Here is a 14570-nt window from a genome sequence, read left to right as displayed (position 1 = left end):
TGAGTATGGACACAGTCTATTAAGTATGAACCAAGTTTAATTTTAATAAGTATAAATCCAGTCTAATAAGTATGGACACAGTCTAATGAGTATGGACACAGTCTAATAATAATAATAATAATAATAATAATAATAATAATAATAATAATAATAATAATAATAATAATAATAATAATAATAATAATAATAATAATAATAATAATAATAATAATAATAATAATAATAATAATAATAATAGTAATAATAATAATAATAATAAGCTTTATTTGTATAGCACCTTTCATACAAGAATTGCAGAAGTGCTTCACAACAGAAAAAAGACGATAGAAGATAAAATGATAAATGAGCACATAAAGTGCAGACATGTGATTGATTGATTGAACATTTTATTAACAGATTGCAGAATGGGTACAATACAGTACAGCTCAATACACACAATTGTTAAGGGGATGCAAACCAGAGAAAGATTTTCGTCTTGTTTACATCAGGGTCCCCCATTTTCAATTCATCATAACATATATGACATACATGACATACAGATAGACAATACTGCTACATCTATACATTTACGACATACCAGATTTACAAATACAGTACTGTTTGTGATACAAAAAGAGTCTAAAAAAGAGAGTATATACATTTGACGAAGAAACTGTACATTGGAGGAGGTTGGGTAGGTGGGGTGGAGGGGGGGGTGGTAAACTGTACATTGGAGGTGGTTGGGTGGGGGTAACTGTACATTGGATTATCAACTAAACCTTACTTGGTCTTAAGAAGAGGGTCTCGTGTATTATTGGGTTAGGACATTTACTGTACATTGGAGGGGGTTGGGTTAGGACATTTACAGGGGCCAGTTTCGAATTGCAGCCTCCCGTAGGTGCTCTTTGAGAGTGGTATTGAAAGTGGGTAGTGATTTACATTCCTTTACAGCTGTGGGTAGGGCGTTCCACATTGATGTGGCATAATTGCGAAACGAGTTTAGTCCCTTGTTTGAGCCGAATCTCGGTTTAACATGATTTGTGGAGCTCCCTCTGGTGTTGTGGTCGTGGTATTCACTGACCTTTGGGAAGTATTTTGACATGTACATGGGTACCTTAATCATGTAGTATATCTTGTAGACCAGGCCCATTGCAAGTTGCTGTACTCTGTCGTCTACTCTAAGCCATCCTAGGTTGTCAAAGTGGGCAGGGGTGAGGTGGGTTCTATCACAGTTTTTCACATTAGGATCTAACATCCCAATAGGCCACCTTGTTTATGGTTTGATTATATTGTAGTTTTAAAGATAGACAATAATAAAAAGAGTAAAATAGAATATACAGAGTAAAATAGTGCAATAGTGCAGTGCAATAAAATAGTAGAATAGAATAGAATAGACAGAGTAATATGATGCAACAGTGCAGTGCAATAAAATAGTTCTGGATTACTGTTTAACAGCCATCGTAACCTTCCCTGTTTGATATCCACAGTTTAAAACCTGACAGTCTTCCCTTTGGTTTGATACCCAATTTGACCCTTCAAACCTCCCTCTCAGGGCTCAGTTCCCTCTCTCAGGGTGCAGTTCTAGGCCTAGGTCCCCTACACAGTTTTAAAGCCTGACAGTTTTTCTTCCTGCTTGATACCCACTAAGTTCAATACCTGACAGTTTAGAACCTGTAATAAAAAGTAAAATGGACAGAGTGAAATTATGCAATAGTGCAGTGCAATAAAACATTCTGAAGGACTGTTTAACAGTTTAAACTAAAGCTGTCTTTACCTTCCCTGTTTGGTATCCACAGTTTAGAACTCGACAGTCTTCCTTCCTGTTCGATACCCACTTTGACACTTCCAACCTCCCTTTCAGGGCAAACCTCCTTCCCAGGGCGCAGTTCTGAAGGCACATAGTTGACTAGAGAATTTGCAATGTAGCTTGGTCCTGTTCCATTTAGTGCTTTGTATATAAGGGGAAGGACCTTGAAATAGATTCTAAATGTTACCGGAAGCCTTGTCCTTTTGATTTATAAATGGCCGTACCGTAGCTATGTTTCTAAGGTGAAGAATGATGTTTTTGTCACATTGTTGATGTGTGATTTAAAGCTTAGGTCTGAGTCTATTATAACACCAATACTTGTAACTTCGGGTTTGATCCAAGGAGTAAGTTGCCCCATATTGCTCTGTAACATTTCTCTTTTTGTTATAGGACCGACTAGTAGGATTTCAGTTGTGTCCTCATTTAATTTTAGGAAGTTGTTTGTCATCCATTTGTTTATTGCTAAGAGACAGGCGGAAATGGAGTTAATAGCTGCATGATCATTTGGTTCAGCAGAGATGTACAATTGTATGTCATCTGCGTAACTATGGAAACATATATTGTGTTTTCTAATGATGTCTCCAAGTGGCAACATGTATAGTGAGAATAATAATGGACCAAGGCAGCTCCCCTGTGGAACTCCGAAGTAGGTGTCATGTTTCTCAGAAGAATGATCTCCAAGCCTGACATAATATTTTCTCCCTTTGATATATGTTCTGAACCATAATAAGTATGGACACAGTCTAATTATGGACACAGTCGAATTCGTATGGAATTGTCACACTAGAAGAAAAAAAGGAAAAATAATTCTAACAAGGTAGACTTTTTGTCAGGGTGTTGTGGGACATCCCGACAACTTTTGATTATGTCACACTGCAAGAGGTAAAGATGTCTGTTCGTCATTCTTGACATTTATAATCATGCACAACGCTGGAAATGTGTCAAACAGAACAACATCGTGTCAAAATCTCTCCGTTTTATTTTAAACTTGTATGTTTTATTAATTCAGCCCTTACATTACTTGACAGTTACCTTCATGGGCAGAATCTGTTTAAATGTACATGATGTGAAAAAGAGTGTTACTGTAGGCTCAACAGTATTTCCTGAGCCACATTTGGCTTATGTTACATGCAAGACATTTTAACCAACCTGGCTACTTCTGTTGTCTCTGTGTGTGAATGGAAATATGGCGTGGACAGAATATTTGAGAATCCCAAATAATATTACAATTACAATGTAAACAATGTAAATGTGAGGATAGGGTTTCTTGCGGAGCCCAATAGCGAACACAGGAGGAGAGAGAATGGAGCGGTTTAGGGTGTTTTAATTGTTTCCCCCAAGCAGACAAGAATCACATGTAGGAATGTACAACAGACGGGGATGAATGTTCTTGGGGGGGTAGCACAGGTGTACTCCTTGTGCAGTACGAGAGAATGGTCCTTGAGCAGGTGCACTCCTAGTGCAGTGCGGGAGGATGGTAGACACCGGCTGTGTCGGGGTTGAGAACAGGAACTCCGTAGTCCAGCACCAGGGGTCCAGACGGGCACGCTGGAACGGAGGTCCTTGGGCACAAGAGAGGGAGGTTAGAACAGGGAATAACAACAAGAGCGGGTAGCAGGGCTTCAGGTCGAGACGTCGTACCTGGGAAGGCAGTTTAACACTGCGACACCGGATGACAGGATCTGCCAGTTGATATAGTAGCCGCTTGATTAGGTAATCCCTTGCAGCCGCGCTGATTGCTCCTCATCTGGCAGGCTCGAGCCCTGATCGTGACAGTAAACTCACCCACACTGAGTCACAGGCATGGAGCCACAGACACCGCTGGACAGCAAGTTGCTGCGCTGGTTTCCAGTATGTACTGTGACCACTCGCCCTATAGAGTCTACAACACAGAGGATTATGACATCATATCCTGGGCATGAGTGCATGTTCTTGTGTGCTGTAGCCAGCACTTTTCTACCTCTTACCAAACACAGTTGTAGCTGTTTGAATACACTGCAGTGAGCCTCCAGAAACACAGCAGAAACCAGCCTAATAAGTATGGAAACAGTCTAATAAGTATGGACATAGTCTAATAAGTATGGACACAGTCTAATATGTATGGACACGGTCTAATAAATATGGACACAGTCTAATAAGTATGGACACAGTCTAATAAGTATGGACATAGTCTAAGTATGGAAACAGTCTAATAAGTATGGACACAGTCTAAGTATGGAAACAGTCTAATAAGTATGGACACAGTCTAAGTATGGAAACAGTCTAATAAGTATGGACACAGTCTAAGTATGGAAACAGTCTAATAAGTATGGACACAGTCTAAGTATGGAAACAGTCTAATAAGTATGGACACAGTCTAAGTATGGAAACAGTCTAATACGTATGGACATAGTCTAATAAGTATGGACACAGTCTAAGTATGGAAACAGTCTAATAAGTATGGACACAGTCTAAGTATGGAAACAGTCTAATAAGTATGGACACAGTCTAAGTATGGAAACAGTCTAATACGTATAGACACAGTCTAAGTATGGAAACAGTCTAATAAGTATGGACATAGTCTAATAAGTATGGACATAGTCTAATACGTATGGACACAGTCTAATAAGTATGGACATAGTCTAATAAGTATGGACACAGTCTAAGTATGGAAACAGTCTAATAAGTATGGAAAAAGTCTAATAAGTATGGACATAGTCTAATAAGCAGTGATGGGCAAGCTACTTGGAAAATGTAGCAAGCTACACTACAAGTTACTCTCGATTAAATATAGCTCAACTACAATGGAAGCTATCCCCAGATAAATGTAGCAAGCTACACTACAAGAACATGGCAAAAATAGCTAGCTACATCGGCACTACTTTTTTTTTTACTTCATGATCAAGTTTCCACCAAACAAATAGGCAGGAAAAAAAAAATCTCAGTTTGATTGTTTATTATAAAACTGAAACAAGCCCTCGGTCTGGCTTTTTGTGTCATCCTTTTAACATGAACTTGTATTATGTACAAAATCCAGGAAGGCAAGTTTAGCTGGGTGCAGCCTCTACAAAAGAAAAGAAAGAGACCATTTGGTTTGATCAGTTTTTATAGTATAGTATAGTTTGTTGATTACTTTTAATGGTCTTAATGGTCTTTTTCTTTTCTATTCTATCTTCATGTATTATTTATCCCTAAACTCTGCATCTTCTGGCTGCCTGATACCCTCTCCTAGCTGAAACCTGCCCACTTTATCAACCAAAAACACACTTCTTCAATATCTGAATTTTAACTAATAATAACAACTGTCTTATTGCATTTTACTATTATGCTACCATGTCTATACTACCACCAACTATGCTAATATGTCTATACTACTACAGTACAGTATGTACTCAAGAGTATAACAATCAAGCTCGACACTGCTAGACAAACAATACTACTTATCCTTGGCTGCTAGATATGTACCACTCCTGCTGACTTGTTGTACACAATTTGTAAGTTGCTTTGAATGAAAGCGTCAGCTAAATGACCAAATGTATTTAAATTAGTGCTGTCAAACGATTAAAATATTTAACTCGATTAATCGCATGATTGTCCATAGTTAACTCGCGATTAATCGCAAATTAATCGCATTTTTTTTTACATTTTTTTTTATACCTTAAACAGATCTTTTTCAAGTTCCAAGTTTTAATACTCTTATCAACATGCGAGTCAACAAATGCTTGCTTTGTGCAGCCATTTAACACAAAAGGATGATCCTCATGCATTGCAAATTTGCATCAAATTCAAAACAGAGTGATGCACAAAATTACTTAAAAGAAAATAATAATTTAAAACAATGAATAAAGTGTGCATGAAATAATAGGGGAAAGAAAACGTTAGGAACTTGTTACATTCACACACACAAGGGCTGATTAATCACACACCCCCCTCTCTCCCTCACACACACACTCTCCTAGCTCTTTTTCTCTTTTGCCCCTTCCTCATCTCTCTCACCCCCCTCTCTCTCTATATCTCACACACACACACACACACACACACACACACACACACACACACACACACACACACACACACACACACACACACACACACACACACACACACACACACACACACTTCAGAAACAAACATAGTATCAATGAGAGCATCAATAATACACCTGAGTGAAGCCTAGTAAAAATTTTTTTTTTTTTTTTAGTTAATCTTGAGTTAAAAAAATTAGTGACATTAATAGAATCGGGAGTTAACGCGATATTAACACGATATATTTGACAGCCTTAATTTAAATATGTAACTCACAAAACATTCCATGGCCCCAAAATCATGTGGGGACCCCCCCTGGGGGTCCTGACCCACAGGTTGAGAACCACTGCTCTAGGTGATATTTTCCCTCTAAGTGTATGTACTATTTATGGTAGTTTGTTTTTTCTTTTCTCCACCCCCATAATATTGTTCATTTTCTGCCTACAGTGAAACATGTTAGTTAAATCTGTTGACAAAAAGTGCACTGACTTGTGTGCTGTTTGGGAACAGTTGACAATGTTTATGTAAAGCTTTTCATCAGCTTACCTGAATATATGTGTTCTCAAGTTAGTGCTGGACGTGTGGGAAGTTGAGAGAAGCTTCGTTTTTGGCTGACACAATAAACACATATGTTTTAGGCGTTTTTTCAGTCAAACTCAGAAATTTTTCCAGATAGGGCCATGGAGAGGCATTGTTGTTATTGACATCATCTTCATCAATGCCATCAGCCCTGGAAACTTCGAATCCTTCTGCTATTTCGCGCGGACTGGTTCATTCATTCATTCATGGTCTGTGTTTAGATTTTTTTTACTTCCTGGTTTGCCGAGCTGGAGTGGCATGTCCCGCCCTATCCTGCCTCTGATTGGCCTACCTGTAATGTTTTGGCCTAATTGTGAGTCGTCATACTCATATCTAAACCAACCAACCAATCATAGTGGGTTTTCTCCAATAGTATCCAGCTGCAGGACAGGAGAACACGACACTCTCAGGACCGAAGACACAATTTTTTTTGTGTGTCTGTTTCTCCGGATATGTAGCGTGTAGCGTTTTGCTGACGCTACGTCACTACTTGATTCGAAAACTAGCTGCGCTACAGAGAACGCTACTTGATTCAAAAGTAGCGACGCTACCATCACGCTACCGAAAAATGTAGTTAAGCTATGTAGCGTCGCTACTTGTAGCTAGCTACTGCCCATCACTGCTAATAAGTATGGACATAGTCTAATAAGTATGGACACAGTCTAATAAGTATGGACACAGTCTAAGTATGGAAACAGTCTAATAAGTATGGACATAGTCTAATACGTATGGACACAGTCTAAGTATGGAAAGAGTCTAATAAGTATGGACACAGTCTAATAAGTATGGCCACAGTCTAATACATATGGACACAGTCTGACCCACTTTATTATCTGTTCCCAGGCTTAACTTCACATCTGAACTAGCCTCTTGAAAACACGTCATATTGTGAATGATATTGTTGTATATAAAGGGGATGTGATATGTAGGATTTGGACTCTATATGTTGTAGAGAGGAAGTAGATGTCTTTGGGCAGGTGTCCACTTCCTGCTCTGAGAGATACAACATTAGATAGTCTGACCAGCACCAGGATCGCCTGACCAAACCCCAGTCTGCCTATAGCGCTGCGACTGCCAATCGAAACATCGGAAAGTCCTCTCTCCTCCGTAAAAAAAAAAAAGATGAAAAAAACCCAACAACGAAAGGGGAAAAACAGTGGGTTCTGGAAGTCAAGACCGCTGCTTATCCCACTTTCCCTGCCGTCCCCTAAATGGGGGGAAGAAAGGAGGCAGTGTGTTTTATTTTTCCTGCCTGTTTTAATGTGGCTGCAGCCGCTGCCTCCCCGCCACAGAGCTGCATGGCACATCTCCTCTTTATAGACGGCTCCGTATGCCATCCAGTAGCCCAGGGGCCTGGAAGAGTCCTCTCTCCACCAATAAAGTTAGGAAGCAAAAAATAAGTGGCTCAATTATGAGTGCGGGAGCCACAGGCTGGACTGGAAATAAAGATCTGGATTCAGCTGGCCGCGCGTCTCGCCGCTGGGCCTCCGCTCGCGCTGTAAAAACACACCGACGCAAATCAGAAGCAGGTTACTGTAGGACGTGGAAAGAGAGAGGCTCTTTGTGTGTCATTTTGGCATTTTGTGTTTATGAAGGGAAGGAGAGAAGTGACTCATTGAGGACCGGAGAGTTCTGAGATGTTGTGACGTTCCTGTTGGTTTGGTCTTTTCGGGTCTGTAGTAGCCTGTTCAACAGTTTCAACGCCGTAAGGGATTTCAATATATCTAATGTGAAACAATACCATAGATCCTTTTTTTGAACCCTTTCACTACTGTCTGTAGTGTAGTAGGGCAGCGGTGGCCTAATGGTTAGAGAAGCGGGTTTGTGACCGGAAGGTCATCGTTTCGATCCTCCCAGACCGGCAGGAAAAATCGGGGCTGTGGAAGTGAATTAATAACTCTCTCCCGTACCCTTAACACCAACCGCTGAAGTGCCCTTGAGCAAGGCACTTAACCCCCAACTGCTCCAGTGGAGTTGCTCAGTGGCCAACGGTGTCAGACTGTGGTTGTACTGGGCAGCTCCCAGGTGTGAATGTGAACTGTGTGAATGTGAAGCAGGGCGTAGCTGAAAAAGAGCATCCGGGGTAAATAAAGGATAAAAAGGTTGAGGTAGGTAGTTATGATTACAGTGTAAGGCAGTTGTAGACAGTGGAGGCAGTAGATAAGTATAAATTGAGTTTAGGCAACAGAGTTCAGAGTTCGTACAGTATGGGCAACAGAGCCTAGAGTATAGTCAACAGGGTTCAATGGGGAGTGATGTGCCTAGTTTTGAGTTTTTCAAATGTCTGTTTTGGGTGCTTTGAGCGTTACAAACCGAGTGGAGTGACAGCACACAGCTCCACAGCAGATATTCCCCAAACCAGGTGAATCACACCGAAACCATCTGGATTGATAGATAGCACTCCGGATAAGGTTTTTATCTTTAGTTTGGGTGAACTAAAATGAGTCATCAGCAAGATCCTCATTTATGTTCGTTTTTGGCGACATCTATTGCTATTGGTAATAAACGGTCATTGCTGTTGTGTCTTTGCACTGTGTTGACTTGCTTTCCATTTTGAAAAGCCACGTTACCGACTAAGTTAGTCTTCTATTCATTCCAAATTAACTGCTGTTGCTGCTGGTGTCATACAGCTCTTCCTGTGAGCCAGATGAACGTTCTACCAGACATATTTTTGTCCTTTTCAACAAGTTAATATAGATCTTTGAGGTCCCATAAACATGTCTTTGAAGTTTTTTGCTGAAAACTCATTCACTGAATTCTAGCAGCCTCTATTCCTCTTTGTTTCTGTCCTCATTGGGCTGTTTCTGTGCCTGTAAGGGGCATCCAGCAGTGGTGCACGAGCCTCTGTAACATCCAACGAAATTCAGATGTAACTTTCAGACTAAACATTGCAGATCAAATATGACTGAAGATTCAGCAATAGCATAGCAATCTCACAGTTAAAAATTGTGTCAGAAACATCTTTTAGGTTCAACTTCAGGTAGAAAAGAGAAGATTTACGCACAAGCCTCCATCTTGTACATGCACATTTCTTTAATCAAGATTTTATCAAGAACAGGAATGTCCTACCAGAAGACACCAGTGTTTAGAACAGTAATGTCCTACCAGACACCAGTGTTTAGAACAGTAATGTCCTACCAGACACCAGTGTTTAGAACAGTAATGTCCTACCAGACACCAGTGTTTAGAACAGTAATGTCCTACCAGACACCAGTGTTTAGAACAGTAATGTCCTACCAGACACCAGTGTTTAGAACAGTAATGTCCTACCAGACACCAGTGTTTAGAACAGTAATGTCCTACCAGACACCAGTGTTTAGAACAGTAATGTCCTACCAGACACCAGTGTTTAGAACAGTAATGTCCTACCAGACACCAGTGTTTAGAACAAGAATGTCCTACCAGACACCAGTGTTTAGAACAGTAATGTCCTACCAGACACCAGTGTTTAGAACAGTAATGTTCTACCAGACACCAGTGTTTAGAACAGTAATGTCCTACCAGAAGACACCAGTGTTTAGAACAAGAATGTCCTACCAGAAGACACCAGTGTTTAGAACAGGAATGTCCTACCAGAAGACACCAGTGTTTAGAACAAGAATGTCCTACCAGAAGACACCAGTGTTTAGAACAGTAATGTCCTACCAGACACCAGTGTTTAGAACAGGAACGTCCTACCAGAAGACACCAGTGTTTAGAACAGGAATGTCCTACCAGACACCAGTGTTTAGAACAGGAATGTCCTACCAGAAGACACCAGTGTTTAGAACAGTAATGTCCTACCAGACACCAGTGTTTAGAACAGGAACGTCCTACCAGAAGACACCAGTGTTTAGAACAGTAATGTCCTACCAGACACCAGTGTTTAGAACAAGAATGTCCTACCAGAAGACACCAGTGTTTAGAACAGGAACGTCCTACCAGAAGACACCAGTGTTTAGAACAAGAATGTCCTACCAGAAGACACCAGTGTTTAGAACAGTAATGTCCTACCAGACACCAGTGTTTAGAACAGGAATGTCCTACCAGACACCAGTGTTTAGAACAGTAATGTCCTACCAGACACCAGTGTTTAGAACAGTAATGTCCTACCAGACACCAGTGTTTAGAACAGGAACGTCCTACCAGAAGACACCAGTGTTTAGAACAGGAACGTCCTACCAGAAGACACCAGTGTTTAGAACAAGAATGTCCTACCAGAAGACACCAGTGTTTAGAACAAGAATGTCCTACCAGAAGACACCAGTGTTTAGAACAGGAATGTCCTACCAGAAGACACCAGTGTTTAGAACAAGAATGTCCTACCAGAAGACACCAGTGTTTAGAACAAGAATGTCCTACCAGAAGACACCAGTGTTTAGAACAAGAATGTCCTACCAGAAGACACCAGTGTTTAGAACAAGAATGTCCTACCAGAAGACACCAGTGTTTAGAACAGTAATGTCCTACCAGACACCAGTGTTTAGAACAGGAATGTCCTACCAGACACCAGTGTTTAGAACAGTAATGTCCTACCAGACACCAGTGTTTAGAACAGTAATGTCCTACCAGACACCAGTGTTTAGAACAGGAACGTCCTACCAGAAGACACCAGTGTTTAGAACAGGAACGTCCTACCAGAAGACACCAGTGTTTAGAACAGTAATGTCCTACCAGACACCAGTGTTTAGAACAGGAACGTCCTACCAGAAGACACCAGTGTTTAGAACAGTAATGTCCTACCAGACACCAGTGTTTAGAACAAGAATGTCCTACCAGAAGACACCAGTGTTTAGAACAGGAACGTCCTACCAGAAGACACCAGTGTTTAGAACAGTAATGTCCTACCAGACACCAGTGTTTAGAACAAGAATGTCCTACCAGAAGACACCAGTGTTTACAACAGGAACGTCCTACAACTGAGAGAACAGCAAATGTAAAAACATTCATGAACTGGTTACAGGCAGAAATCACTTTTGTGTCATATGTATCAATTAGTGATAGAGTAGTAAAACAGACGTTTATTTATATGAAAATGTGTGTGATTAATACTTTAAATGTTAATCTTAAATGTGTAGTATGTCTATATGATCATGCTGATGTCCTGATATGGTTTCCCCCTGTCATCATCAACAGGTTCGCCCATCTCCTTACACTCCAGTGTCTCCACTCCGTGAAGATGTAGTCTGCTTGGTTGCCATGGAGATGTCTCTAAACAGGACCTCCTCTGCCCTGTTACCATGGTTACTGTGGGTGTTGTTCCTCCCGTCCCCCGTCACCCCGTCGACAGAGCCCGCCCCCACCGCCTACGCCCCCCAGCCGACCAATAGCACGCTGCTGTTCGACAGCGGCGCGCCGGGCGGCCACAGCCTGCGGAACTGCAGCTGCTCCGAGCGCATCCAGGACTGCAACGAGGCCCAGGCCAACCTATTGTGTAGCTGTCGCACCGTCCCGCGCTCGGCGCTTCCCCCTGCTGGGCTGAGGGAGCCCGGAGGACTGACCGTCTGGCTGAGGGAGCCCTGGGTTCTCCACGAGCTGCTGAACGGGAGCACGGTCGGCGACCTGCGCCTGTCGTTTTGCGGGGCGGGGAGCGCGCTCGGCGGCGAACACCTGGCTCTGTTCGGCCTGAGGACACTGAGGATCCACAGTGCGGCTCCGGGAGCCACTCACCCGGACCAGGACATCACAGTCGCCGCCCTGTGGCCTGGCGGCATGTTGGATACTGATCCCATCTCCTCCTCCTCCTCCTCCTCCTCCTCCTCCTCCTCCTCCTCCTCCTCCTCCTCCTCCTCCTCCTCCTCCACCCTCCATGTGACACTGCTAGATGTAGCAGTGCTGAACGGGCTCTCCCCCCTGAAGGCGTACAGTGTGGTGGGTCCGTCCGTGGCCACCCTCTCAGAGCGGTTCCCCCACCTGGCCATACCCCTGCCCCCCCTGCCCCCCTCGGAGCCCCAGGACGGGGGGCCCACGGATCCTAACAAACCGGCCCCGGAACCTCAGCGGGACTGCATCCTCACCTTCATCTACTAACTATACACACACTTCACGAAGGCCACGTTTCACGATCACAGTGCATCGCAAAGCACAAAATGGCTCATCCATTCCTCATACAGCCGGACATTCTGAACCTCCATCTATACTAGGACTCCTCTTCACAGAAAGAAGGACGGGCCACATCTGATGTATTCTGCATGGAGTCTCTCCCTCTGTGTGATTGGATATACTGTAGATCATGGGAAGGGAATACGACATGTATGCAGGCCTGCTCGCGGGTTCCGAGCTTCCTGTGGAATTTATGTCCTTTTCAGGCACGTCGTTTCTCCTCAGGAAGACACATAGATGCCTGCAGCTTTTGCTGTTGCCTTGGTGTTTCACCCTCATTGTTCTTGCTGCTTTGCTGTTGCCTTGGTGTTCCATCCTCATTGTTGTTGCAGCTTTGCTGTTGCCTTGGTGTTTCACCCTCATTGTTTTACATGTGTTCTGCGTTGCTGTTGCCTTGGTGTTTCACCCTCATTGTTTTACATGTGTTCTGCGTTGCTGTTGCCTTGGTGTTTCACCCTCATTGTTTTACATGTGTTCTGCGTTGCTGTTGCCTTGGTGTTTCACCCTCATTGTTTTACATGTGTGCTGCGTTGCTGTTGCCTTGGTGTTTCACCCTCATTGTTTTACATGTGTTCTGCGTTGCTGTTGCCTTGGTGTTTCACCCTCATTGTTTTACATGTGTGCTGCGTTGCTGTTGCCTTGGTGTTCCATCCTCATTGTTGTTGCTGCTTTGCTGCCGCCTTGGCGTTCCACCCTCATTGTGTGGAAGGTCATGCCGTACTAATAGCTAAAATTCTAAGTTTTTTTTTTATATCTTGGAATTCTGGAACTCCACAGGTTTCAATTGCCATTGGTCATTTTCTAAATTCTATCTCAAGCCCTGAATGCTAAACCCCCACAGGGCAGAAACAGGTGGTCTAATATCCCCCCCATGTGTCACTGAGTTTATGCTGCTCTGTACTGCTATTGCATCCGAGCACATCTGCTACACATGAATGGGATGTTCCCGGTATTATTACATAATCGAGCTAGAATGATGATATGACACAAACTGCACAACTGCGCTCATAGTCGGATGAGATGTTCCAGTTCCCATTTATCGCTGCCAAAGGGGGGGGGGGTCAGGTTTTTATCTTCAACCCCTGCCCAGGTGTTGTCAGACATAGCAGCTGACTTGCAATGTGGCTGAGCTGGAATGCACCCAGATAATCTAGGGCTGGGTTTCAGGGCTCCGTACCAGAACCACGTCATGGAGTCTGGAAATAAGTGTAGTCAAAGTTTGAAATGAGAGGTCGATGTGCAAAGAGCTACAACTGTGTTATTATGCTGCTTTAAGAAGGGAGATTCAAAAGGGTTGTAACGGTACGACTTATCTTGTGTTGTCACAAAGATTTGACCCTTTTCTCAGAATGTTTTTTCAAGAATTCCAGAACCCTGAAGCTTTTCGATGGCCAGTAAACATTGTGACGTCGTCAGCAATGTTTGATTCTCAAAATTATAATGTGGCGCGCGTGTGTGTGTGTGAGATAGTTACACCGCAACGCGTCAAAAGACCAACTACCCTAATCAGAAAGGATGGAAATGCTTTGGATGGTGCTAAGGTGCTAAAGAGAACGCTAGAGAACACTAGAGAATGATAGAGAACGCTAGAGAATGATAGAGAACGCTAGAGAACACTAGAGAATGATAGAGAATGCTAGAGAACACTAGAGAACACTAGAGAACACTAGAGAACGCTAGAGAACGCTAGAGAATGATAGAGAACGCTAGAGAACACTAGAGAATGATAGAGAACGCTAGAGAACGCTAGAGAACGCTAGAGAACGCTAGAGAACGCTAGAGAACGCTAGAGAAAACTAGAGAACACTAGAGAACGCTAGATAACGCTAGAGAACGCTAGAGAACGCTAGAGAACGCTAGAGAACGCTAGAGAAAACTAGAGAAAACTAGAGAACGCTAGAGAATGATAGAGAACGCTAGAGAACGCTAGAGAACGCTAGAGAACGCTAGATAACGCTAGATAACGCTAGAGAACGCTAGAGAACGCTAGATAACGCTAGATAACGCTAGAGAATACTAGAGAACACTAGAGAACGCTAGAGAACGCTAGAGAACGCTAGAGAAAACTAGAGAACGCTAGAGAACGCTAGAGAACGCTAGAGAACGCTAGAGAACGCTA

The 14570-nt window shown here is 42.7% G+C and overlaps 1 protein-coding gene across 1 annotated transcript in view; it reads left to right on the top strand.

Annotated features, from left to right (window-relative positions):
* Positions 1-14202, top strand: part of LOC311228092 (exosomal polycystin-1-interacting protein-like) — a 41762-nt gene extending 27560 nt beyond the window's left edge. The window contains exon 3 of the mRNA XM_084314003.1: positions 11486-14202. Within this exon, the coding sequence (XP_084170129.1) occupies positions 11549-12379 (831 nt within the window). The 5' untranslated portion in view covers positions 11486-11548 and the 3' untranslated portion in view covers positions 12380-14202. The remainder of the gene's footprint in view (positions 1-11485) is intronic.
* Positions 14203-14570: the final 368 nt, after the last annotated feature.

This window comes from Notolepis coatsorum (assembly GCF_963971535.1).
Source record: "Notolepis coatsorum genome assembly, chromosome: 5".
Lineage (NCBI taxonomy): Eukaryota > Metazoa > Chordata > Actinopteri > Aulopiformes > Paralepididae > Notolepis > Notolepis coatsorum.
Note: the sequence above shows the minus strand (reverse complement) of the source record. Positions and strands in the feature narration are given on the sequence as shown.